Source organism: Poecilia reticulata, chromosome 12 (assembly GCF_904066995.2).
Source record: "Poecilia reticulata chromosome 12, P_reticulata-male-v2, whole genome shotgun sequence".
Taxonomy (NCBI): domain Eukaryota; kingdom Metazoa; phylum Chordata; class Actinopteri; order Cyprinodontiformes; family Poeciliidae; genus Poecilia; species Poecilia reticulata.
In genome coordinates, this window is record NC_088841.1 from 6,429,759 (window position 1) to 6,456,805 (window position 27,047).

General features: G+C 39.5%; 2 protein-coding genes across 4 annotated transcripts; one reads left to right on the forward strand and one right to left on the reverse strand.

Moving 5' to 3' along the window:
- On the forward strand, nt 1–11,869 carry LOC103473329 (oncostatin-M-specific receptor subunit beta). Its single transcript, XM_008423479.3, has 16 exons — nt 1–241; nt 347–400; nt 734–790; nt 895–1,003; nt 1,103–1,257; nt 2,280–2,422; nt 3,293–3,431; nt 3,521–3,609; nt 3,718–3,925; nt 4,487–4,672; nt 6,777–6,908; nt 7,669–7,830; nt 8,440–8,583; nt 8,662–8,743; nt 8,840–8,921; nt 9,008–11,869. Exons 1-16 carry the CDS (start codon nt 160–162, stop codon nt 9,461–9,463), a joined length of 2,280 nt encoding a protein of 759 aa, XP_008421701.2. The 5' UTR covers nt 1–159; the 3' UTR covers nt 9,464–11,869.
- On the reverse strand, nt 10,379–25,476 carry srek1 (splicing regulatory glutamine/lysine-rich protein 1). 3 transcript variants are annotated; one of them, XM_008423478.3, is made up of 12 exons: nt 24,925–25,058; nt 23,417–23,918; nt 22,149–22,283; nt 21,653–21,768; nt 21,401–21,547; nt 20,314–20,492; nt 20,095–20,225; nt 19,885–19,996; nt 19,677–19,781; nt 18,625–18,696; nt 18,390–18,504; nt 10,379–13,055 (listed from the first exon to the last, which is right to left on the reverse strand). In XM_008423478.3, exons 3-12 carry the CDS (start codon nt 22,177–22,179, stop codon nt 12,897–12,899), a joined length of 1,167 nt encoding a protein of 388 aa, XP_008421700.2. In that variant the 5' UTR covers nt 22,180–22,283; nt 23,417–23,918; nt 24,925–25,058; the 3' UTR covers nt 10,379–12,896. The 3 variants fall into 3 exon arrangements, with proteins under 3 accessions (XP_008421700.2, XP_008421699.2, XP_081469679.1); XM_008423477.3 differs by lacking the exons at nt 22,149–22,283; nt 23,417–23,918 and adding an exon at nt 25,204–25,476; XM_081613553.1 differs by lacking the exons at nt 23,417–23,918; nt 24,925–25,058 and having other exon boundaries at nt 22,149–23,402.
- Between the last annotated feature and the right edge of the window lie 1,571 nt (nt 25,477–27,047).

Here is a 27,047-nt window from a genome sequence, read left to right on the forward strand (position 1 = left end):
CTGTGCGTTAAAAAAAGAAAGAAACTCCCCCAAAATATTTCCTCCTTGTTCAGTCTCAGCAGAGCCGCGGCTCTGTGCGCAGCGCTTGTGAATGGCAGCGGGCGGTGGGCGTGAGATTTTCCCCAGACACACCATCGTGGTTTCAGTGCGTCGGGCACCATGTCGGGTCGTGGGGTGCAGAGCGGCGAGGCAGAAACAAAATACTGTTGGCTCGGAACCTACACGCATGTTCTCGTCGTTGGTAAGACACCTGCAGACGTTTAAAGACATTTAAAAAAGAAAAAAAAAAAAAGAAATAAACTGAATGAGTTATCATGTTTTCATGAACTGTTGTTTATTTTTGAAGGGTTGATGCTCGTTCTCTATGCTCCAATCTTCACACACGTCCATGTTTCTGCAGGTAGGACTTGGTTTCTTTCTCGGAGTGTAGGTTGTTCATGAGGGAGATCTTAAACACACCAACGTAACGTTTGTTTTGTTCTGGTAACAACAACCTTTTTTTTAAAAAAAAAGCTAGTCAAGTTCCACATGGATGCTGATAAGGTGCGAGATGAGAAAATGTGATCAAGGCGTGACCATAAACTCTTTGTGTATTCATTTTGATTCAAAGTGCTTTGAATTTCCTGACCAGTATTTCTTGTGTCAGCTGTGTTTTAGCTGAGTTTGAGGAGCTTTGTGCCAAATGTCAGACCCCTCTCTGATGTGTCTTCATTCATATTTTATGTTGATCCAGAAAAGTGCAAGCCAAAGAACATTTCAACCAAATACCAACACTGTGGGATTCACCCAGGTGAGAACTGACGTCCTCATCTCGGTCGTGCCGATGTTTGATCGTCAATCGGTGCAATCAGATCAGAGATCGGCAACGTTGTGTCTGTGATTTTTATTTTACAGATGGCGTCCATAATCTAGACTGTTTCCGTAAATTCAAGAACGACAACAAATGTACGTGGGAATCCGGAAAACATGGATCAAAGAGCTACACGTTCATCTTACAACAAGCGTATGCCACAAACCTTTCCATTGTGTTTTTTTAAAGCATTTTTTTCATTTGATGTTTTTTTGGTAAAAGTCCATTTCTTTCTCATTTCTGTCCTTGCAGAGACAGATCTCATTGTGTAGTTAACTACAACATAACCAAACCCAGTCAAAAGCTGATAATATATGATCTCAACTTTACGGTGGAGGTTATTGAAAACAATGCGGGGATGGCAAATTGCACAAAGGCAGTTTTCAGTGGTTCAAAAAAGACTCTGAGTAAGTCCGTGAAAGATGTGTGCATGTATGTGTTTGAGGGTGTGTGTGTGTGTGTGTGTACATATCACTCTCTTTCTCTCTCTCTATATATATATATATGTATATGAAACAATGTGTTTTTGGTTCTCCATTTTCATACAGCTGCTCTGCTGTTTGAATCACACGCACTAATAACATGACAGAAATCTTAAACCCATACGTGCAACAGATCATTATCTATTTTCCAAAGTTGGCCATCTTGGTAAAATAGTTGCATTTTCAGATAAATGTAACTTATGTAATTTAGTCCTGTATGGACTGACTGAGGGGCCACTCAGTACGGAAGAAGCCATCGCTAGAAAAAGTTCGTTTACAGTTTCAAAATGCCCACAGAAAGAAACCCTGTGGTCTAATAAAGCTGAAGTTTAAGCAGTTGGCTATACTGAGAATCCATTTGGAGGAAAAACGAGGAAGTCAGCAAACCATAAGCCACTACTTGAGAACTGCGAAGTATGGCGACTGCAGCTTCAGGTTGAGTGGGTGCTTTGCGGCAGGAGGGACCGGTGCGCTTTATGAAATAGATGGCATAACAAGAAAAGAACATTACGTGGAAAATTTCACACAGGTTCTCGGGATATCAGCAATGAGGGAGAGCTTAGGCCTCAAATAGACCTTCCAAATGAACAATGGTCTTAAGCATACCACTAAGTCAGATGCAACACGACTTACGGACAAATAAGTCAATGTTTTTGCGTGGCCATCACAAAGACCCAATCTCAGTCTCACAGAAAACGTGCAAGCAAGACAAACCTGATTCAGCTTGGAGGACGTCTTTGTAAACAAGACATTGGACCTATTTTACGCTGCTCAATATTAGATTCTCCAAACCACAAAGGAAATGCAAGTAAACTTGTGACGTGAAAAAAAAAGAAGAAAAAAACATAAATGGGCAAATAGAAAGAATGCTGCTCATCTTGAACAGAAACAACTTAATGTCAGACAGTGAGAATGTTATTATTTTTTGTTTCTTTTCACTACTTCAGAGCGGTCCTGTGGGCCTCCTAACGAAGTGTTGCCGACTCGCACACCTGGGGGGCTGCAGGTGAACGTGACCTGGCTCAGAGAGGACGGAAGTAACAAGATCTCTGTGAGATACAGAGCGCTGGGCAGCCACTCGTGGAACGAGGTCGGGATTAATCACCTGCTCACAACTGTCGCAAACCGTGTTTTCGGAACAGCTATCAGTCCTGACCACGTAACATCAAGTTAAAAACAAAAAGTAAAAGCGTGCAGGTGTAGTAAAATGTAATATTGTGATATCACAGCTAGCAGGTAAATAACTGGACTAAACTTTACTTTATATTTTAAGGCTTTATAGGTGTATGTGTTTGTTTCTTAAATGCAAATGAACTTGATACATTTTAGTATTTAATGTTTTAAGTCTTAATAATAGAGATTTCAGGGAAGCAGAAAACTTTTACTGTTAAGTTGTCAATGTCTAAATATTGGAATTGACTTGCTATACGATGAAGAGTTTGTTTAAACTCTCACTATCCTCTGCCTTCTCCCTGTGGTTCTACTGCCATCTACAGAAATACACCACTTGGTCTAAAACCAACCAATCAGAGCCAGGAGGAGGGTCTTAGTGCTGTCAATTATGCTCATGTACGTGCCATTCATATGCTAGGCCCCCCACATGGGAGCCTGCATTGAATGCTAAGGCTAGTTAGCATTCACTGCAGGGTCAACGATGACGGCAGATAAACCGTCGGCAGGTTGAGCAGCGCATACGTGAGCACGATTGACTCCTCCTCCTGGCTCTGATTGGTTGTTTCCCGAACAGAAACAACCAATCAGATGTCAGTAGGACGACAGGAAGGAGGCGCAGGAGCTTCGTTTTTCCACAAATTATCTGTCTCGTGTTACACTGTCACAACATAGTAATGTGTAAACATATTCATTATAAAAGTTATACGCTACAGCGTTCAAGTTATCAAAATGAATCAAACCCGGCTTGACTTGTTTCCAGCTCACTGATTTCTGCCTTTGTTCACAGACTGTAGAGTCTCAGCTTCCAAACACAGCCATGGTGGAGAAGCTAACGCCCTCATTGGTCTACGTTGTCCAGATACAGTGTGTGACTACTGCTGAATGCACACAGTGTCCATGGAGTAAAAACTACTACGTCCCATCAGGTGAGGACTGACTTCAGATTGAATTCAGAAATCAAGTAAAGCAGTAAAAATCCAGAAAATATTGACCACGTCGAATTTCTTTTTTTCAGAGCTTACAACTCGACCGATCCTTGTCAGTGCCAAATACACCGATATTACGCAGAAAACCGGCTGCCGGTTGATTTCCATAACCTGGAAGGTACTTGCACACCGTGAATTAATGCAGTTTTAAAACATCCTTAATAAAAAAAAAAAGATAATAATGAGAATGGCACGGTGCTGAAACGTGAGTTGTGCTGTTTGGTAGTTTCCTGTCAAAGATCTGTACGACGGCTACCGAGTGACCGTTTGGAAAGAGTCCGGAGAGCCTCCGCAGGAGCAGCTGACCACCTCAGAGCCGGCGATCAGACTGACCCTCTCCTACTCGGCGTACCGCCTCAACATCAGCGCTTACAACAACGCGAGCGTTTCCCCAGCTGCCACCCACGTCATACCACAGCACACAGACGCCAACAGTAAGAAAATCACTTCCTTTTTTGTTGTTGTTGCTGTTTTTAAATTACAAACTTATAAAATCAAAATGATTAAAACTTACTAATTTGGTGAATTCACAAACAGGGTGCAATGTTTATTTAAAGCAGGAAACAGAATTTCAGAGGGAAATGAAAATTAAAACCGAGATCAGAACCGCAAGAAGAAGCTTTTGCGTTTCGTGTGGACAGACACGAAACGCTGACTGTCCACACGATGGGGCTGGGAAGGGCGGGGGGGGGAACTATGTTTTCGCATCCACCTGAATAATGTGTAGTTACGCCACTGAATCAGAGTATGTTGCTACAATAACTTATAAATAGGAAGAGATCATAATTGTGATGTTGCTGGAGAAGCGGTAAATTTGAACAAGTTTATATTTCTACCCACTGCTTTGGACGTTTATCACTTATTGTATGGCCGTCGTTTCGTTTTTGATCTGTAGCGTTCAATAAGCACCGAAGTACAAACTCAGCGGATTGTTTAGGTTACTGAATGAATGATGCCGCGGCGCCATAGGCCATGACGAAACTTTGAATCTGCAGTTTTGGGAGACGGGAGGCTGAATGTGACAGTCCACAACAGCACGGCGTTTACGATCCACTGGAGGCCCGATCGGATCAGGAAGTACGTCTGCTACGTGGTGGAGTGGATGAAACAGGGACATTCGGGATGGTACCTGTCCTTCTTTGAGGACGCCATTGCCAGAAAGACCGTGTCCTCTATACAAGGTGAGTAAGCTGTTCAAACAAGCGAGTGGTGTACATTAGGGTTACAAATAAGAATAATTTAAATGATCGATTAATCAATTATTCAAACGATTAATTAGAGAATGGCACATTCTATGGATGTTTGATTTAACCACTTTAGCAAATGTTTTAGAAATACAAATAAACGCAAATAAACAAATAATTGAATTCCTTTTAAAATGTGGAAAATAAAAATTGCATTACCTAAAATGCAAAACCAAAGCATCCTTTGGTAAATCGGAACCGTGTGCAGCTAAAGCTAAAGCTAACATATTTACAGACAAAGCTATTTTTATCTTAAATGCAAAATACATATAGTTTTTGAACAGTTTTGGCTTAATTCCTCTAAATATGTTTTTTTTCTGTAAATGACCATCTTTGAGTCTTGAGTAGTCCAGTTAACAATTAATCAATTAGTTGATTATTACTTCAATAATCAATTAATCCGATTAATCATTTCAGCCCTGTTGTGTATCCCTCCCTCCATCCTTGACGATCATTTAAATAATCGATTAATCACAATTGTCGCGATTAATCCGATTAATTGTTTCAGCCCTGGTGAAATGATTCACTGTTTCACTGCTGTTGGTTCTGAAGCGGTCCCGACCAAAGACGTGATGCGTGTCTGGATTGAGCTGAGGTTGTGTTTACTCTGAGTGAGCGTGTGGAGCCGTGTGTGTGTGTGTATGGTGTGTATTATCTATGTAAGTGTACCTCACACACTGTGAGAGCTCCTGTAAAGCCAAAAGTCTCATGTGGTTACAGTGCATGTGTAAAACTTAAAATAATGTGCTAAATTGTTCCCTCGTTGTCACAACACATATCCAGTGTTTGCTTGCGTGTGTGAGATTTGTTGTTCAGGTGGTTGTCATAGGAACTAACTACTAGTTTCAATCTAAAAAAAAAAAAGAGCTCATGTCTTTCAACGGAGGAAATGCTCTACTGTCCTTTGTAAAATGATGAAACTGTTGGGTTTGTCTGAACAAACCCAACAGAGATTGACTTACATCAATAAGGCAGGTGTTTAATAATGAACCTCCAAATAAAAAAACTAATTCCATATCTAGAAATAGGACCAAAGTTGGTTTGAAGTAATCTTTTAATTTGATCAACCTATTATATGGAAAGTTTGATTGCAAAGATGTTTCCATGGATTAATGAGAAGGGTACAACTAAATAGCAATGCCATTTAAAAAAAATAAAATGCGAGTGAAAGCAGATTCTTTTTAAATTGATACTTCTTTTGCACCGTTTTACTGTCAAATACAAAGTTCTTGCTTGAATGAAAATCATTTTAAATATAAATCTTCATGTGCTGTTAGCCACAAACGATCAAAATACTCTACTACAGCAAGAACATGTAAGATGTGGCCTTTACTGGACAACATGCAGTATATTAGATGAAGTGTCTAAATACACCTGATATGTTTGGAATAATATTCGTCTCTCATAACAGCGGAAGGTTTCCAATAACCTGTCTTCTTTTTGGTTATGGTAAATACCCCCCATCGCCTTCATTTCCTTTAGTTGTTTGTTTTTCTGCCAAACTCAATGGAAGTGAAATGGAAAAGATGATAGGAAGTCCCGTTTTGAACTGCTCACTTTGAAGTGCGAAGCAGCCGGTGGTGGGGAAAGACGTGCATCAGCCTGAAATCTGATCTGAATCAAATGTTTATTTTTGGTCTGTCGGTGAAACACATCAAGGTTTTTCTCGTTTTGAATATTCGTAACCGGGATGAAATCAAGTTCCCTTCAAATGTCCGTAGCTATGTTTTATTAGAGCAGTTTTATTGACTTTTTGCACATTCTTTTTCTTCGTGTGTTCAACACTTATTCCTGAGATCTTCCTTATTTTTCACCTATAACTTCATTTATGAACTAACATGGTTTGATTTTCTGTTTATGTGTGCATCACCCGGGTTGTTGCCAAGATTTGGTGTGTATTTTACATTGACGGAACCTTGTTAAAAATGTTTAAACTGAGAGACACGTTGACTCTTTGAGATGTTTAATACTTACTTGCTGTAAATTGAATGACCAGTCTATAATATAACCTTTTTTTCTTTTTTTTTTCTAATTACTCCAGAACATTTGGAGCCTTACACCAGATACAGAGTCACTCTGCATTTGCGACCAAACAAGAACACCTGCAACATGAAGCACATCAACAACAGTGAGAGCACCTACGGGACTACAGAGTTTTATCACACTGAAGGATGTAAGTCAGATGCCGCCTGCCAGGGACGTCGCTAGGTTTTAAGACGGGGAGGGGGGTTAGCCTCTAGGAAATACACAGGATGTGTTTTAATTTGTGTTTTATTCTTATGTGTTTTAATCTGTGCTTTATGAATACTGTACAGCACTTTAAAAGCAGATATTAACTGCACTAAAGTGATTTACAAATAAAATTTGACATTGACATTTCATAGCGGGCGAGAACAAAATCTGTCAAACAGCAACAAAAACTGAGAAGTTGCTTTTCAGATTTTAAAGTGATGTTCAGCGCAGCAGAAAACTCTTCTACTGTAAAATATGACTGTAAACAGTTAATGGAATGAAATGATTGTCTTGTAAACGACGCTAAGATAGTTATAATTTTCTGTGGCTCTACACCTAAAATTGTTAGAAAGCCTTTGAAAAACACTTGTGCAAACTTTTACACTTGTATCATCTTCCGAACTGAGAGACTTATGATCATATTTGAGTAAAAAAATAATACCTTATGTGGATATTTATATAGAATTTGCAGACAGTTTTTTGTAAAAAAAAAGAAAAAAAGAAAAAAAAAAGACAAAAAACACATTATTTCAGGGAGGCTTTGGAATATTTTAGGGAGGCTTCAGCCCCCTTAAAACAGTCCCAGGGTCGCCTCGGCTGCCTGCACTTTTTTAAATTTTATCTTACAATCCGAGTATATTTTACAATTATTAAAAAAAAATAAATCACTTTACGTGATCATGTCTTGGAATCGCCCACAGCTCCTGTCGGCGCCCCAGCAAACGTCACCTTCCACAACGTGATGCTTAATTCAGCAGTGCTCCAGTGGTCACAAATCCCAGAGGAAGACTTGAGAGGGTTCCTGCTGGGTTACATTATCTACTACACTGAGCATCACTACCAGGAGACGAGCACAGCGCACAGTAAGGACCAATCATATCAAACTAAGTGATAGCTACGAAGAGTTTTAGCGAAATAAACATGGCACCTTCACCTTCATTTCTGCTTTGTCCTGCAGTAGATGCACCAATATGTTTCTAACTTACACAGTGTGAATCAGAATGGTAGATAATTTCTTGAGCATGTAATTTGTTGACGCCCAAAAACACTTCTTTTGAACTCTAATTCTGTCAGACTGAAAAGAATGAATTATAACTAGTCTGGTTTTGAGCTAAGTAGGGCAAAGTGCATCATGCTAATGTGCCTCGAGAGACAACTGTGAGTAATTATGAATGGAATCTAGACATAAAGGGAAATTTGTGGTAGGTTGTTTGTGAAATCAACTTCAGTTGAGGTAAATATCCCGAGTGACTCTCCGTTTTGTCAAACGGAGACATTTGACAAAACGTCTCCGTTTTGTCAAATCCCAAAACGGAGACGTACGGCGTCGGAGAGCAGAGAGCGTTCTGCACTCGAGTCTGTCGAATGCAAAATTTGTTCCCAGAAATGCTGCAGCAGAGATTCCTGTTGGTTCGTAGGTAAATACCCAAGCACCAGAAGCACAACTCAAGCAAAGTCCCATTTCTTCGCAGATATAACGGTGGATCCGGGTTCTACCAGCTTTCACATGGAGGCCCTCAAAAGTGGAACAGCGTATCAAGTCCAGATATCTGGTTTCACATTGGCGGGCGAAGGAATCCGAAGCATTCCAAGTGTCTTTAAAACGGATCCGAAAGGTTATATCTGATTAGTAAGTTTTAAGACATTTATTCTTTTGAGCTGAAGTTTGAGTTTTTATTTTGTTCTTTGCGCAGTGAATTTCAGCATCAGGGGCGCAATCGCAGCCTTCGTAGTGGTGGCCTGTTTGCTGGTATTTGGGTCTCCGGTGATAAAAAGGTAGAACATTTATATGTTAAAACTCGTACCCTACATCTGATGCCAATAACGTTGAACAGCAAAACACAACACTACTCATACACCGATTGTGCCTAGGGTAAAAGCCATTCTGTGGCCAAGGGTGCCCAACCCTGGACACAGCAACGCAGTGCAGAAAATAGAGAGTCCCGGACAACTGGTAAATGTGCATTTCTGTTTTTCTTTTACAACTTTTACAACCTTAAAGGAATGCAAACTGTTGATGATGTACCATCTTCCACTCAGAAACTCCTGGAGGCATTAGTGACTCTAAAAGCGGTGGAGGAATGGGACACGAAGAGTTTCCAGATTCTAGAGAGGGAAGCCGTGATCCCGTCTCAGACGTTGTCGATGCTGCCGCACGTCAGGACCTGTGAGGATGACAGTCTGGAAATGGCTCACGCCTGGAGCGAGAGGGACGGAGACAGCACGGCAGACAATGATGACACAACGAACACTTTGCTGGACACACAGAGGACACACTTCCAAAGCTCACCTTTTACCTTTGCAGGCGGTTATACGACGATGGAAATGTTCCAACAGCTCACCCCGCAGTGGACGATGGAAGGTGGCTCAAACACACCGAGCATCGAAGGCGAACCGGAGGACTTCACTGTGTTAAAGTCTATGAGATTAGACTACGTGAGACAATTCAGCACCAGTCCACCGTCAGACAGTGAATTTACACCAGCCCTGGTGTGAACTCCACTTCGGTTGCCTTGAAAGTGTGGTTCGTTTGGGAAGGTGGTCTCTGGTCCGCCTACAAACCTAGGTCTCCGTTCGGTTGAAGTCAACTCTGGTGCGGTTCGAATCCGTATGTGAACACCATGTGGTCCTGAGACGGCTCCAAGAGCAGGAAGCGAACTATATCGCCGGGCATATACTACCTAAACAAATATGAGTCTAGCGCTAGCAGGAGTAATGCTTTGTGGTCTTTTACCAAAGACAGAGAAGAAAACCTACAGCAGCTAAATTTTGACGCAAGTCCATTTTTGTTTACATTTTATGAAGAAGAAAGTTACGCTCATGTCTTCTGTGGAGACTTTCCTGTCGTTTCCCTTCAGTGGGTCTTGGTGTAGCGCCACCATAGGCAAGGAGGGGAAGAGGTTTTTCAAAGGGTTTGGTTCGTTTGAGCCGAAAATGTAAATGTTGCAATTTTGGTCTACCAGACTACCATTTGTGAAAACACCCTGGATGGAGCTGTAATGTTTTACACCTATTGCAGGACAACAGTTATTTTTAAGTTTTATTCAGTACAAATGGCATGTCAAGCATATATTTATGTGTACAACTCAACCATGAAGCAAATGACAAAACTGCCAAAGTTGTTTGCAAAGGAAGTATACCTTACCTGTACGTCACTGATTAATCAGTAACTATATGGGGATTTTTGGTCATCGTTGACATTTATTAAAATGTTTTGTGTGAGAAATGCACACACAGACACACATTCTTGTACTTTATCGATCTGAGTACTTCCATTCATTTTATACGTATGAAAAATATTGGATACTAGGCCCAAATGCTGTAAACTTCAACAAGATCTAAGTAGTACAGTAGCTAGTAGCTAGTTTACAATTAGTGACATGTAGAACAGAAACAACCAAGCAAAACATCTGAGTGGAAAGTCTCTTTATTCAGAGCTTTTGCAATCAAATAAAATATCTTAGGTTCAAACCAAAGAGTAATATGTACATACATCTGAATATTTCATAAACTATTTTACTGAACCGTTACATCAACTCCAATTTCCCAGCACAAAAAAATCATCTCAAATGCAGAGAAGATGAGGACATAAAAAAAAGTAATAAAGTACATGTTCACATATTGGCAGATGAGCTGAAATGATTTCATTCTGACATTTGAAGCTCATTATTTCTGACTGATGTGTTAAGAAAAAAAAGACGTAAACTTTTCAAAATAGGAACTGGATCTGTTGCCGTTTTGCCACCATGTTTCAATGAGCATACTTATAACTACTGCAACACATTAAATCACAGAATAAAAGGATAAAAACATCCCATGAACAGTTAGTCTATTCCGACAGCCCACAATACTTTAATACAAGATCTTATTAGTTTTATTCATAAAACATCCAAATGAGTCTCAATATTTTATTTGCTTACTGTACAATCGTGGTCTAGGCACTTTATGACCCTTCTGTGCTTCCATAGTTAGTTGACCTGCGAGATTTCAGTTTATTTTCCCCATTTCCAAAATAAATTTTAAAAAATCAGCCCGTAAACTTTCTTCAGTCATCTTGTTAACTGAAAATATTTCATCCCACAGCGCAACGATAGAAAAAAAATCAAACATGGTACACCGAAATGTTGCTGTGGCAACATAGAAATTGACGCAATGATAGCTATGTGAATGAGTCCTACATCTAGACAAAAGTTGGCCAAACACCTGCAACAACATACTGTCTCATAATTATAGCTTTGAGTTATTATTCAGCAATAATATCCTGAAGGTCAACAGAGTTCCTGGATGGTGCAGAAATGAGGCGCAAAAAGATGGACAAAAGGACACTTCACAAACCTCAGACAGAAAACCTCTCAACAAAAAAAAATGTAAATAAGCACTTCAGAAACCTGTTTTCTTTAGCCTTGTAGAAAAAAGTTTTCAGTCCAGTTTACATCCTTACAGGAACAGGAAGGTCCTCACACTTCTAGCACTAACAAGTCGTACACCTACGCTTCTCCGAATCAGCTAGGCTGCTGTTGCAGCCACACCACTTTCTTCTGCTTATTTATTTAGTTTTTAACATTTATGGTAAAAGTTGGCCGTTTTTAGTGAAATTAAGTTTTTGTGGGTTTTTTTTCTTTTACAATTTTGCACATCCTTTTTGTTTGAAAATGTCTGGATCAAACCACTCTTTCCCTTCTCACCTTTAAACAATCACTTAAAAAAGTAAAAAAGAAATATCAACTGAAATGAGATTAAAGTTGCTAATGTCAATGGATTTGTTTTTTAATTTAGTAGCTTTAAAATGTAACTATGGATTCCTGACAATTATTTGACAACACACAATATATAGCAACAGTTCTGGTGAAACTACTCGCTACTCATTCTAATTAAAACTATATATTAAAAAGGCCAAACACACAAACAAAAAAAAACTATTTTAATTTTTTTGGTTGACCAAATTGATCCAGTTTTTGTAGATCAGGTAAGTTTTTTTTGTTTTGTTTTTCTTATATCAAAATACTTCTTGCCCCTTTATGATTCCACTCACATTTATTGACTAAATAAATAATTAAGACAATAGTCAATATACAGTTTTTATGACTTAAGCAGAATCCTGCTGCACATGTGGTTTTGAGAAGTAAGAACGGGCTGGTTACTGCCACCAAGGTACAAAATGGCTTTCAAATATCACTGCTCAAAGTTTCCTAAGTGTATGGAGCTTAGAGGGATAGTCCTGTACACTGCCAGTCAGCTGGCTGAAAGAAGACTACTAGGTTTTTTTTTTTTCTTTTTATACTTTGAAAAAAATAGTAGTTTGGATTTTTGTAAACATGGAAAGAAAAACGATTCGGAAACTAGATGAGTTCCAGCCATCACTGTTACCAGGGTAACAATGTTCCTAACCAAATGTCGGCTTATATGAAAACAATTAGATCACGTTTCCTATTTTCATAATTAGTATTTTTACTCTGTTATTGAGGAGGAATTTATTTTGAGGAAAGGGTTGATGTACTGGAACATGACCAAACACTGTCGGTCTGAGAGGCATTAATGAAGCTTGCAGTTAAAATCCAGAGTTTTACCAAATAACGTTGACCGCAGCCCCGATCCCCTCTTCGGTTGGCTCCAGGTTTCCACACGCGTTGGTCGATCTCAGCAGCTGTGACGAGGGTTTTGTTTTTCTTTCTGCGACATCGCGTCGTCCGCCGGAGCCGCTTTGAAACAAGCGCCGCCGTCGGGATGACGTCGACGTGCCTTTATCCCGGAAGGTTCTGTTGAAGCACCGTCACTCCTGTCCTCCGGGCAGGAAAATGAGCTCAACGTCAGAATCCTCGGGTTTGCAGAAACGGAAACCCGAAACGGAAGAAACTCGTCCTGACGTCAGGTGACAGGTGGTGGGAGATGACGCGCGGGACGGGACGAGGGAGACGCGAGGGGCGGCTGTTCACTTGGTGGCGTTGCGGCCCAGAAACGCAGCCTCCTCTCTGTGAGTTTTGTAGCTGCCATTGTGCTGGGCGCGCAGTGATGATGTCATGTTTTCACTTGGAGCGGCTGAGCCTTCCCTCTGGCTCCCGTACGCCGCCTTTTCTTCCCTTTTGTAGTCCTGGTAAATGAAAGAAAGTCAATGCTTAAAACGGGACGGAAAGATGGCTAAATGCTGCTTTTATTGCTCTGAAATGGCTACATTTTCGATTTTTTTTTTTTTCAAAATAAACACCTAATAAACATTTCTTTTAATAGTCTACAATAATTTATAAATCACTTTCCAACCAAAAACAAAAGTAATCTGTCTTCATTTGATTAATTGAGTAATTAAATATTCTGACGATTAATTGAAAAAAAAAAAAAAAAAACTGGCATATTTTTATTTACCCACGTAAGCCTCTTTTATAAAATAATAATACACAATAATAATAAAATTGTAAAACATTTATATCATAATAATAAACAACTTGTATCATAATTAGGAAAATAAACATTTTATTGCCTGAAAGGCAATAAAATGTTGAGAGGTTTTTTTTTACAAAAAGGTTTTGTAAAAAAAAAAAAAAAAAATCAAGTTGGAAGGTAGGGGGGGGGGGGGGGGGGGGAAGAAGCCATAAACCACAAACTAGTTGTTTGTGGTTCACCTGGTTCAGATTTACTGAATCTGAACCAGGTGAAGCTGAAATTATACCACTTGAAGATTTTTAGTTAAAACATATTTACAAACAGTGCTTTTTTCATCTTATACATATTTATATATATATAAATAAAAGAGGTCTGCCAATCGATCGGTCACCGATCATAATTAGCCGATTTCCGTGAAAAACAATGCCATACTTGACGGAGTTTGGCTACATCGAGGCTCACTGCAGTAAAAAAGACATATGGAGGATCAGATAGCAGGTAAAGCAGCGCACAGCTACAAACACTCACCCGGATTAGCATGACGGTCAGAAAGCTAAATAAATAACCCGCAAAATTATTTAAGTCTTCGAGCTGCAATGTAAGACGCTGGTTCTGCTCTCGCTGTTGAACCGCTGCTATGCTACAGGTAGTAATATTTCCCAGACGGAGCGCCGCTTCTGCTCCACCTGGTAGTGACTCTCACACCGAACCTCTGCTTAAAGCTGAAGCATCTAACCTAAAAAAATACATTTTACATACGTATTAAAACTTTCGCTGTCCTAACATGAGACAGATAATCTCTAAAAAAATAATTGATCTCCTCCCTGCTCTGCATAATTACTCCACTCAGTCAGAAACAGCCACTCAGAACTAGCAGTAATCAGCTAGCCACCATGCTATCAGGACGTTTTCATTCAGTAACTGGATTGTTTATTGTCATGGATCCTGTATTTGCCTTTGAATGTTAAGTTTTATACTTGAATTTTTTTGGCAATGTTGAGAGGTTTTATTTTGGCTCTTTGCATTATTTAGCCTCTTCAGAGCCTTCATATGTTATCAGTCTGTTAAAGATAGTATTATTGATAGCAGTACAATTTGCAGAATGCCTGTTTTGTTTAGTTTTCTTCTTGGAAAAGTTATTAAAAACAAATTTTTGTCTAAATTAAGGTGAATTCATGGTTCCATTTTCCACATAATGTAACCGGTAGTGTTTATGATAAAAAAAAAAATAAAAAAAAAAATGATGTGATCGGTATCGGTGATCGGCCCTCATGGGTGATCGATATCAGTATCGGCAGGAAAAAACCTGATCGGCACATCTCGCACATATATATATATATTGTACATTTCCGCCTTAATTACTGCTACAAATATGTCGTTTTTAAGCAAATGGTCCTTTTTTTATTCTGTATACTCTAGTTAATGATTAATCAATTACTAAATTAGTTTAGAATTATTTTCATAATCGATTAATCCGATTAATTGTTTCATCCCTAATCAAATTGGCAAACAAAAACTATCACAGTATAAGTTTTAATTAAAAATATCACTTTTTTGGCCCTCAAGTTCTCTTGACTCGACAATTTTGGCTCATGAGACAAAAAGTTTGGACACCCTGATCTGGAGAGTAGAGCTGCTGGCCGTGGCTCAAGAACGACTCCCTTACAAATATCCTACCCGCCATTTGTAAAAACTCACGACACTGACTGAGTTAAGGACAGTGTCCTTTATTTGTATTGCACTTCACATGATCAAAATGTCAAAGTGCTTTGAGGATTTAGCAGCTCTGGATTGTGGTGATCTCAAAATGAACCTTATATGTTTTACAGTCCTGTTCAAGTAATCTGACGATATATTATTTTAATGAAACTGCAAAAACCCCAAATCACTGGTAGATTTCTTCACTTACAGTATGTCTTTTTATAGGTCAAAAAGTACACAATTGGAACGAGGATTTTTACTAACCAAGACCAAGTCTCTGTGGAGCCACAGAGGCATGTTTGGAATAAATTAAGCCTGAAATGGCGTCAGAATTGACCTGATAGGATTTGACTCAATGAAATTTGACAACAGATTCGCATTTACATCAAAAACAGAACAGTAAGCTGCATCACACTCCAAAAAAAAAAAAAAAAAAAAAAAGCTGTTAACTGTTGTACGTGACAAAACTGTGTGCAGATATGACAAACAGAGCTCTGCGAGATGAAGGCTTTTTTTTTTTTTTTGATGGCATGTTTTCAGCCGTCTAAGATGTTCAGATTGTTATCAGATCAGATGGAGCGCGATGAGCCTTTTTTCAACTTGTTTTTTCTATCAAAGCTATCGTTTGGGTTGATCTGGAACTGAAGTAGGTCAGTTGTGCAGTCCCATCTGAAACGACCTAAAGAAGAGTGGAAACATTTACCACTGAAACGAGATTACCTAAAGTTGGTGGGACGGGGTGGGGATAGAGCGATGTGCTGCGGTCCGACTCACTCATCTCCCCTCTCCTCTACTCTCAGGTTTACTTCAGAGCGAACGGCATGAACGGTGCTTGTCAAACGTAACATTTCAAAGCACATGGAGTCATACCGAAGTTGAAGAACCAGTGAGAGTCAATCTGGCTGTGTAGTTTAAGTGCAACTCCGTCACAGAGCTGCAGCACTTCCTGTACGCTACTACTTTAAATGTATTTTTTTGCCACCATCTCATTTGGTTTTGTTTTAGAGTTGTGAAAAGCTCTCATTGGCTAAATATATACAGACACTCTTGGCGCACTGCGCTTGTTTTTACACTCTGAACTTTTACTTTGGTTTACTGTCCCAATGTTTACGTTTGAGACACTTAAGACTTGTTCACTAAAATCAGGAAGTGCAAAACAATAATTTTAAGTTTACATGAGATGAACCAATTTGTGGGCGAATGGATCAACTCCCAAGATGCAGTTGAAGATGAATAAAAAATAGAAGAAATCAGATGGAGGTTAGGGGTTGGCAATTATCTCTCATCAACTGTCTTAAAAAATGTCTTAAAATATTTTTGATTATCTCGATTCCAATTATAGAAGTAAAAAACAAAAGAAAACGGTATAATCAGAAGTCCTAGTTTTGCTGTTGTCTTTTGTTCCACGAGAGAATTTATAAATATCATTAAATTTGATAACATAATAAAATAAGATTACTGTTTGGGATTTAGTGATATAAATCACACTTTTTTAAGTAACTGGCATCCTAAAGAAGTCTGTTTTAAATGAGAATGTTTTTCAAGAGCAGTATTTGTGTTTGTGGCTCAATCCAGGTACAGCCACACTATTACCAAAAAAAGAAGTAATAAATGGTTTAACAATTTTTCTTATCACAATAGTACCACAAAATATTGTGATAAAATATGGACCAATATTGAGCCACAACAGTTCTAGCAACTATGGTAAGCAGCCGCCGACATCATTTTCGGCCATAGAAGAAGCGCGCGGTGCATGCTGGGATAGTTGTCAGAACGCTGGTTTAATAAAGTTTGACTGACCTATCTACCTACCAACCGTCTAGAATCAGGTCGTCTGCAGGTCATTTAGCACCACGTTCTCCACGAACAAGCTGCGTGCGAATGGAGAAGGGTGACCATCATCCGGCCACGCCCCGACCCAGTCGCGGAAGGCTCTCCTCGCCGACCGAAGTCGGACTATTTTGTTGACATTCGCTTTAGTGCAGCTCCATCTAGTGGATGCATAACGTAACTCCAGCCTCTACTGTAGCGTCTATTCTATGCGCCTTATACAGGTCCTTCTCAAAAAATTTGCATATTGTGATAGTTAATTATTTTCCATAATGTAATGATAAAAATTAAACTGTCATATATTTTAGATTCATTGCACACCAACTGAAATATTTCAATTCTTTTATCATTTTAATACTGATGATTTTGGCATACAGCTCATGAAAACCCAAAATCCCTGTCTCAAAAAATTCGCATATCATGAAAAGGTTCTCTGAACGAGCAGTTAACCTCATCATCTGAATCAACAAAGTAACTCTAAACACCTGCAAAAGATTCCTGAGGCTTTTAAAAACTCCCAGCCTGGTTCATTACTCAAAACCGCAATCATGGGTAAGACTGCTGACCTGACTGCTGTCCAGAAGGCCATCATTGACGCTCTCAAGCAAGAGGGTAAGACACAGAAAGACATTTGTGAACAAATAGGCTGTTCCCAGAGTGCTGTATCAAGGCACCTCAGTGGGAAAGAAAAAGTGTGGCAGAAAACGCTGCACAACGAGAAAAGGTGACCGGACCCTGAGGAAGATGGTGGAGAAGGACCGATTCCAGACTTTGGGGGAACCTGAGCAAGTAGTGGACTGAGTCTGGAGTAGAAACATCCAGAGCCACCGTGCACAGGTTGTGCAGGAAATGGGCTACAGGTGCTGGTCAAGCCACTTTTGAATCAGAAACAGCAGCAGAAGCGCCTGACCTGGGCTACAGAGAAGCAGCACTGGACTGTTGCTCAGTCGCTTTTGGTATTAAACCGCATTTCTTTTATTGGTCGGATGAAATATGTTAATTTTTTGAGACAGGGATTTTGGGTTTTCATGAGCTGTATGCCAAAATCATCAGTATTAAAACAATAAAAGACCTGAAAAATTTCAGTTGGTGTGCAATGAATCTAAAATATATGACAGTTTAATTTTTATCATTACATTATGGAAAATAATGAACTTTATCACAATATGCAAATTTTTTGAGAAGGACCTGTATATGAAAAAAGTTTTAAAATAGGCCATTCATTATAATCCGGTGCGCCTTATAGTGCGGAAAATACGGTAGTAACTTTTCGGTTTATCTGCTCAATAATAAACACATTTCTTAATGAAATCTGTATATCATTAAAGACCTAAGACATAAAAAAGGCTTTGGACTTTTGCCTTATTAAAAGAAAAACAGACAATTTCCAAATTCTTGATTTGTGGTCAGAGGCCAAACAAAATCATTTCAAGGGCCACAATGTGGAGAGCCACGTTCTACTAAACTGTTAACGGCATAGCAGACGTGTTGGTGAGAAAATCGCGAGCTGTTTCACCTTGGTTGTCTTGGATTTGCTCTTTATTCGCTCCTCGTCTTTGCGGCTTCTCTTCCTGGACGTGGAGCGCTCCTTCCTGTCTCTGCTGCGCTCCCTCTTCTTCTCCCGTTTACTTCTAAAAGAGGCCAAAGGAAACAAATGAACAATGACAAACAAATGGACCAAACGAATTAAATGACTCAGGTGCTGCTGAGAACAGAACCAGATTTGGGGCCTGAGAAGTTGACGGACTGACCGTTTTGGTGAAGGTGACCTCACTTTCCTTCGAGGGCTTCTGGACCGATCCTTGCTCCTCCTTTTGTGGCCTCTAATAGAAAAGAAAAATTACATTTAATAAAAACATTTAGTAGGATATATCTTTCTGCCCAGCTTTCTGACCGTACAGCCAGACAGAGATTTACAGAGAAGCAGCAAATGCAAATGACGTGGATTAGCAGAACTGGCCAACAACTGATATCATCATCTAGGACATGTTACGTTGGAATATCATCTCTGCTACCCAAAAAAAACACCTCTTAATGTGTCAAGAGAGAAATAAAGCTGTAACATAGCAACAATCTTCAATCAGAATCTTCTTTGAAGATGATATGAGTTATGACAACATATGATTTCCCCTTTAGGATAAAATAAAGTAGTTTTGACTTGATTTGAAAACATTTTAAAATATTCAGATTTAATTACATCTTCCATCAGAGCAAAGTCAAGATCACTTGGAATATGGCGCCCTCTTCTGCTAACAGTGGGAATAACACTTACTTTTGTTCACTTATCGAAATGTGTTATAGCAGGGGTGCCCAAAGTGGGTCCTCGAGGGCCGGCATCCTGCATGTTTTAGTTCTCTCCCTGGTGGTTGTAACAACCTCCTCAGCAAGTCAATGTTCCACATAGGCCTCTAACGAGCCATCTTTTGATCCAGGTGTGTAAAGCCAGGGAGAGAACTAAAACATGCAGGATGCCGGTCCTCGAGGACCCACTTTGGAGACCCCTGTGTTATAGAGATAAGCAGAAGAACTGCAGTGAGAGACGGACAGAGGGGATCAGCAGGTCAACTCAAAGCAGAAAGACTGATAACACTGAACTCGTTTTCGTTTTATGTTAAGACAATTAAAAAAATTGTACCTTATAAAAAAAATTAGAAGGTACAATTAAAAGGTAATTAGTCAAAAATTAGTTCAGAGATTAACAGGTAATAAATAATCATTAGTGGCAACTCTAAAATATACAGCATTTAGACTGGAAAAGTAAAAAAAAAAAAAAAGTTTGTAAAGTCGCTTGCTGTCAAAGCACCTGGAGCGACTCCTGGCATGTCTCCTGTCTCTGGATCGAGAGCGCCTCTTGTGGCCGCTCCTCGAACTGTGGGCGTCACCACCAGGAAAAGACTTTTGTGTTGGTCTGATCCGCCAGAATGAGAGAGAAAAAAAAACAAAACAGGGAAAACATCAATGACTGGACATCACAGTACTGGTATCGTGTCAAATCGGGGCTTTCTGAGCACCTGTGTTTGGAGCGGGACCTTTTCCTCTGTGATCTCGAGTGGGAACGAGAGCGCGTCCGGGAATGGGACCGCCGTGACCTTTGGGAGCGGCTGGAAGAACGCTTCTTTGCCTCTACAAAAGCACAGAGAAGAAATCTTAGCGTCAGCATAAAAACAACTCCGGCTGAGGCACGGAGCACTTTGTGTTTCAAATCAATCCAAATCTCTAACCTGGCTCTATGGCAGCAGCAATGGTGCACTGGGCCTCCCTCACCCTCTTCATTACACTTTCCAGCTCCTTCGCAGCAGCCTGAGGCGTCAGTTCAGGGGGCTTTACTATGGCGTTATTGGAATGATTGACCCTGAAACAGATTTAACCATAGAAAAATACAAATAAAAAAACCTAATACTTTTCAACCACATTTCACAGTAACCGGTGTGAGAACGCACTTCAGGGGTCTGTCTCCAAACATGACTCCGTTTAAAGTGAGGGCTCTGGCCACAGAGTCCTGCTCCACAAACTCTACGAAGGCGAAGCGGGTCGGCTGAGTCTCGTCTCCGGCCATCCGGACAAACTTCACGTCTCCCACCTGCTTGAAGAACTCCAGCAGCTGCTCTGCAGTGGTGGTCTAGGACAGATCCAATAAAAATATAATAAACTGCACATTTAAAAAAAAAAAAAGTTTTCACACCAAGAACTCTTCATGGGAACTGAACTCTGCACTGAACTCACAAAAAGGCGCACAAAAAATGTGTTGTCTTCCGAAGGCTATTGAATACCCTGGATTTTATTTAGAGGTATCAAAGCACCGGGAGCTTATAGTAGAAGTCACACTTTTTTTTGTGATGCACTGTGAGAACTCAGACGTTATAAACAAAGTAACAGAGGAATAAGAAAACAAGCAGAAGATAAACATAGGGCTGAAACTAATAATTATTTTAGTAATTGATTATTGGGACGATTAATCAAGTTAGAAAATGGCATGTTCTGCAGATTTTTTATTGAACCAGTTAAGCCTCTTTTAAACAATATTTGAAATACATTAAAAGATGTAAATTCAGTTCATTTTTTAGAATAAACATTTTATAGCCTACGATGCAATAACAGCATTATTTTTAAGCTTGATCACCTGTTGATTAAATAATTCAGTTTCGCATTAACTGAATAATAATAAAAAGGTCTTAATAGGACGTTTTGTTTCATACAGAAAAATATAGTTTAGTAAAACTATGCCACCTGAGAACTTCTAGGTGGGAGTCATCTACAAACAAAAGTTTATTTTTATTATCATTTTATTAAGAGCATATATATATATATATATATATATATATATATTTTTTTTTTTACAGTTTTAGCTCATTTAACTGATCTGAGTTTGTTTTTCTTTCAGCAAGTTGCCTTTTTTTGGTCTGTATGCTGCAGTTAATTAATTGATTGCTAAATTAGCTGACGATTATTTCAATACTCAATTAACCGTTTCAGCCATAGATACGACATTAACTACCTTAATTTATTTAAACTTTTCGTTAAACTCACCTGTGAGTTTAGGTTTCCAACGTATACCGTCCTTCTAATCTCATCGATTTTCGTTGGGTCGACATTGCCGATGAGGGGAGGCTGAGACAGCACAGAGGCTGTGGCGTCGAGGCCCGCTGTGATCCGATTCACCAGAGGGAGGTTCAGCTGTGGACGTAAACCGCACGGATGGATGTTAGATTCAACCCGTGCATGTGAAGAAATAAAAAAACAAAAACAAAAGAAACACCCAAAATAAAGACGATGACTCACGTTCTGAAGTGGAGCCGGAGTGGGAATCGGCAGCAGTCCTCCGCCTGGAATCAGACTGGGTACCGGGGCTGCAGGTGCCAACAGTGACAGAGCCTTGGCCTCCTCTGGGATCTTCCCTGCAGGACAAAGCAGGACGTTAGGGAAGGCAAGGGAGGCGCTCTTCACTCTGCCTGCACATTTATCCCACTGTATTCTAGAGAGAAAGAGAGCATACGCTTCCCCATCCAGCCTAGAGTCATCTACCCGCTACTTCAGACCAAGCATCCTTACTTGGATTTGATTAATCTACTCTTCTCAGTCAATATGCATCATTAATATAAAAAGTGCAAAAGAATAGCTTCTTATTAAAGAAAAAACAAAAAAACAAAATGGGAGCTGATTATTTGTTTTCCTGGTTTCTTTCTTTTATATATATAGGTAAAAAAAAAAAAGAAAAGAAAAAACGATAAAGAAACACAATGCAGAGAATGAGTCAACACTTTGATGTATGGGTCACCTGTACTGGAAACATATTGGTCATGAACCATACGATATCAAGCATGGGCGCTTTTCCGCGGGGGGGAGTGGGGGGCGATCGTTTCGCAGTGTTGGAAAGGTGTGCAACACAAGACAACCCCCAATGGCTGCATCACTAATAGCACACAGAACATCAGATACAGAAAAGAACAACAGTTTTAAGAACTTTTGAAATGCTAAGAGGTCAATAAAACATCCAATTAGGAATTGTGCTCACTCCACTGTGGATAATCATATTCTTCCTTTCTCTCTCGGCAGGAAGATTTAAAAGTTTTAAACGGTGCCTTGCAAATAGATTCACAATCCTTCGACTTTCCCCACATTTCCCTGTCACAGCCACAAACTCAACTCTGTTCCACTGGGACTTTATGCGACTGACCGACACAGAGTAAAGTACGCTGGACCACTTTGTGTTGGTCTAGCATGGGGGCCTGCAACCTTTCAGAGCCAAAGAGCCATTTTGTGGCCCTCAGTCCACTGAAATTAAACTGGTATGTGTCCAAAAAAAAGACAAAAAACCTGCTATAGGAATTTTGTTCCAATTTTCAAAGAACCACTTTTTTTATTTCTATTATTTGGTTTGGAAATAATAAAAAAAGGAAACTTTATATACATTTAGTGTTTCAAATCAAAAGCCCCCCAAAAAAAATCTAAAAATTATCTTCCGTGTTAGAAATTTAGTGCAATCAATACATGTCAAAAGATGAATTAAAACTAAAAGACAACAATTTTATAGTAAAATTTAAAAACACTGGTTGGTTCTTAATTATTTTTACTGGAAGGTAAAAGGAGCCGATGTGGAACGTCCAAAGAGCCGCTTGAGGCTCCGGACTGTCGCGTTGCAGACCCCTAGTCTACCACATATAATTCCAAAAAAACACATCAAAGTTTGTGGTTGCATCGAGACAAAATTAGAAAAAGTTTGTGAATAACATTGCAAGGCACCGTGCAATTTTGACCTAGAGCTAGAGGGAATTCAGCATTAAAGGGGCAAGCAACCATCTGTGTTAAGCAAAACATGAACAGAGCAATGTATTAATGCATTACAAAGAGAGAATGATGCTACACTGATCAGTTCTGTGTCATTACTAAACATTCACATCAGAGCGGTACTGAAGTAATGTGAGGAAAAAGTACTAAATGTTGCCTTCTTAGTTCAGTGTCTAGTAGATGAATAAATGCACAGATAGTTTAAAAGATAGATATGTATATATATATATATATATATGATTTGTTACTGAGGCTCACTTTTTCCACACAGACTAGCCCTTCACTACGTCAACAGACGTAGGAGACAAGAGAACAAAAGAGTTAGTGATCCTCATAGCATCTTTTGTGTGGCACACATCCCACCGGTGTGCCGTAGCAACCTGGACTGAATTCAACCACACACAAGCTCCAGCTGTAGCGGAAAGAGAGAGGGGGTTGGGGGGGTTGGACAATAATCAAAATAACAAATAAAAAAAATAACAAATATAAACACAACCTGCAAGTTTCTAGATAGAGACAGTAGAGAGTGGACAACATGGGATAGTATGAAAAGGAAACAAACCGAAAACAAAATAATAAAAAAAAAGTAAAAAAAAAAAAAAAAAAAGAGACAAGGTGTCCATCTTGGAAGGTTCTGCGGGCTATTCTCCGGGTCACATCCCCCCCTTGAAGGCTGCGTTGGCCCGATCGGGGATAGTGGCTTGGAAAACAATGCCTGACTCAGGCTAGTGTAGTGTAACAGCTGGGCCAGTCTAGTCATCTGATATGCACACATAATCACACAGAAAAAACATACAAAACCAAATTAATAAACTCATTAGCCATCCAGCACCAAGTCACGTGGACACAATGCATCAGGTTAGAAGTGTAATAATTGTGAGTGTACACAGGGGTGCCAAAAAAAAGGGGGTGGGGGAGAGAAGAGCACCAAAAAAAACAAAAAAAATTAAAAGGGGGGGAAAGAGAGTTTTACTCTTTAGCAATGGATTTGGTTACATTTCTTTTAGATACACAAGCTGTAATTCCAGACTGTCCAGTGTTCATGGTAACGTTGATCTCCCTTTAATTTGTGTGACACCAAATAGAAACTTGAGTGGGTGCTGTGGCTAAACCCATCACCTGTGTCAGGTACTGGACCAATAAAATACTTTAAATCCAATCTAGGCATGGGCCGGTTTCTGCTAGTCCTTCTAATTAGATATGTGCTACACACTTGTTATCACCAGGTCAAATACTGAAAATGTCTTTGCTGTTCATCAAATGTTATCCAAAGAACATTATTCTCTTTATGTTCTGGAACTTAGAAAATGAAATTGGACAGATGTAAAAAGCAAAATTCATATCAGATTTTAGATTGCAGCACTGCCAGTCAGCTGGCAGAAAGAAGCCTGCTATAGTTTCTCTCACGTGCAAAAAGGGGAGAAAAATACAGCTAGTATGTCTGTATTCCCTATATTTGCTTAAATATAACGAAAATACTGAAAAAATAAGTGTCACATTATATTAGAAGTAACAGAAAAAAAACATCTGTTATAAATCGTCTTAATTATGGTATTTGTGTTTTAAGTCTTTGCATATATTTGCATACCGGCCCATGCCTGATTTAAATTATGCGACACCAGCCGTGTTTATTTCTGAAGACCACTATACCCCCCCCCCCTCCCCACGACCACGATAGACATCAAGGTGAATTCTAGAGAAGACGTCCACAGCTATTTATGAAGGTTTTTTTTAATGTAATATTAAACCAAGCAGCTTGCACTCACCTTCTGCGCATGGAACCACTATCAAAGCTCTGTCAATAAAAACAGTGTTGGTGAGATGTTGCGCCACACCAACACTTGAGGGGTCTCGGTACTTTATATAACAAACTTTGGAGGAGAACGACAGAGGGGTGTTGCTGTGGGAAGAAATAAGAAGAACAAAGAATAAGGTTAGTCATTAAAAAACATTTGGGACAGCTACAAATTCTTACGTGGGGCCCTAATAAGGCCGCAACTCCGCGGCGTTGCCTCGCTAGCTCAGACCGGAAAAGCAGCGCTTACTCGGGGGGATAGAGACGAAGCTCCTCGATGTCTCCCAGGAAGCCGAACAGAGTGCGCATCTGCTCGCTGCTCACGGCCGACGACAAGTTGGTCACCTGGACGACTGCAGTCCCCGGTATACCGCTCATTGTGCGAGCGATAAAGTGTTTCTTCGTCTGTGTGTGTTTTTAAATTAAACTATAGCGTTAGAACTATATAATTTCTCAGTTATCCCTGTCGGCGCCAGAGGGTGGCGGTGCGGCAGGTTTTAGGCTTCTTCTCGTTTTTGAACATCGTCTAAGAACCAGCATCGACCACTACAGCCCCTCCTACAGGAAGAAACAATACACTACATTTAAAGTGAAGAAAAGAAAAAGTCAAATGTTTATCCATATAAAATACAATAAGTTGAAAAATAAACCCAAATTTAAATGTATGTTTCAAAGCTAGTTTCATAACCTTTTTTTTTATCTATTGGAGAAAAAGAGCACCATTTTAGGACAATGACAAGTAGCTATCTTTCACCTATCTGCTATTGTTAAAATAAAAATGTCTTCCACAAATAACTTTTAGCACCCATTTTTGCATTTTAAGAAAAATACAGATATAATCCTAATGAAACTTTACAATAGAAAAGGCACTTTTTGTTTTTTTTTGCTTTAAAAAAATGCTGTGGTAATAGTATTAGATAATCTAAAACTGAAAAACGAGACTCCTCCACTGTAGGAGTTGTCACACTGCACAACATATTTCTGGATCACATTCCAAAACAAAATACATAAGCACTCTGTTTTTCCTTCTTATCTTCACAAGCAGCAACATTTTTTTTTACATCAGTGTCTGAGTTAAATGAAGTACAGATTGTATAGCAGCGTTTTGACTTACCGTCAATCCATTTTATATCAAACATACCAGAAAAACAAGAATTTAAAAAAAAAGGAAGTTATGTTTAAAATGTATTCATAGCAGATTTCCCTGTATTCATAGCATAACGCAGGGGTGCCCAAAGTCGGTCCTCGAAGGCCGGCATCCTGCATGTTTTAGTTCTCTCCCTAGTGGTAGCAACAACCTCCTCAGCAAGTCAGTGTTCTGCTTAGGCCTTCTAATGAGCCATCATTTGATGCAGGTGTGTAAAACCAGGGAGAGAACTAAAATATACAGGATGCCGACCCTCGAGGACCGACTTTGGACACCCCTGGCATAACGGCTCACTTTAATTTTCAACAATGGGGCAGGAAGCAGTATAAACTTGGGGTCAAATATTTTATAGTAAATGTATACAGCTGTGCAGAGTTGGGAGTTGGCTTGACTAACAGGGATCAGCAAAATACCTTTTGACAGCAGCGTAAAAAAAAGTGAGACTTTTAGCTTCTTCCATTCACTTCCACTACATTTACACAACCATTACTTGCTATTCCAAGTGTTCTGGTCATACAGTTGTTGGTAGAAAAAGGATCCAACCTTGTGCACTTAGGAATGCTAGAACTGCCAGGTATTTTACACGCATTTGAATTACAACATGTAGACAAAATCTATGAAAAGCAGTGGAGTGCCCATGATGAAAGTTTTGTGCTCACATTTGTTTTGCTGTCTGGTCACAGATCTAGAAATATTCACACAAAATGAGAAGCTCAAGCTAGAAACTGTTACATCTATTCGAATTGGGTAACACAGTAGCACAAAAGTATAATCCGCGGTCAAGACTTGCATATTCACACGCTTCTAAATGAAGCCATTTTTGAATAACTACCAGTTACTGCAATTTATCTTCAGCAGGTCCAAAACTAGCACTTATTGAGTTCTTCCCAGTTTTGCCGTTAGCCCTTAAGATGAACCCGGACAATCGAGACAGTAAAACAAAAGCA

Coding starts and splice junctions, on each gene's coding strand:
- LOC103473329 (XM_008423479.3), top strand. CDS start 160: ATGTCGGGTCGTGGGGTGCAGAGCGGCGAGGCAGAAACAAAATACTGT. Junction 1,258..2,279: donor TGGTTCAAAAAAGACTCTGA/GTAAGTCCGTGA, acceptor TCACTACTTCAG/AGCGGTCCTGTGGGCCTCCT. Junction 4,673..6,776: donor GACCGTGTCCTCTATACAAG/GTGAGTAAGCTG, acceptor TAATTACTCCAG/AACATTTGGAGCCTTACACC.
- srek1 (XM_008423477.3), bottom strand. CDS start 25,331: ATGAGCGGTATACCGGGGACTGCAGTCGTCCAGGTGACCAACTTGTCG. Junction 19,997..20,094: donor TGCTGCTGCCATAGAGCCAG/GTTAGAGATTTG, acceptor GTGCTTTTGTAG/AGGCAAAGAAGCGTTCTTCC. Junction 18,505..18,624: donor AGGTCACCTTCACCAAAACG/GTCAGTCCGTCA, acceptor GGCCTCTTTTAG/AAGTAAACGGGAGAAGAAGA.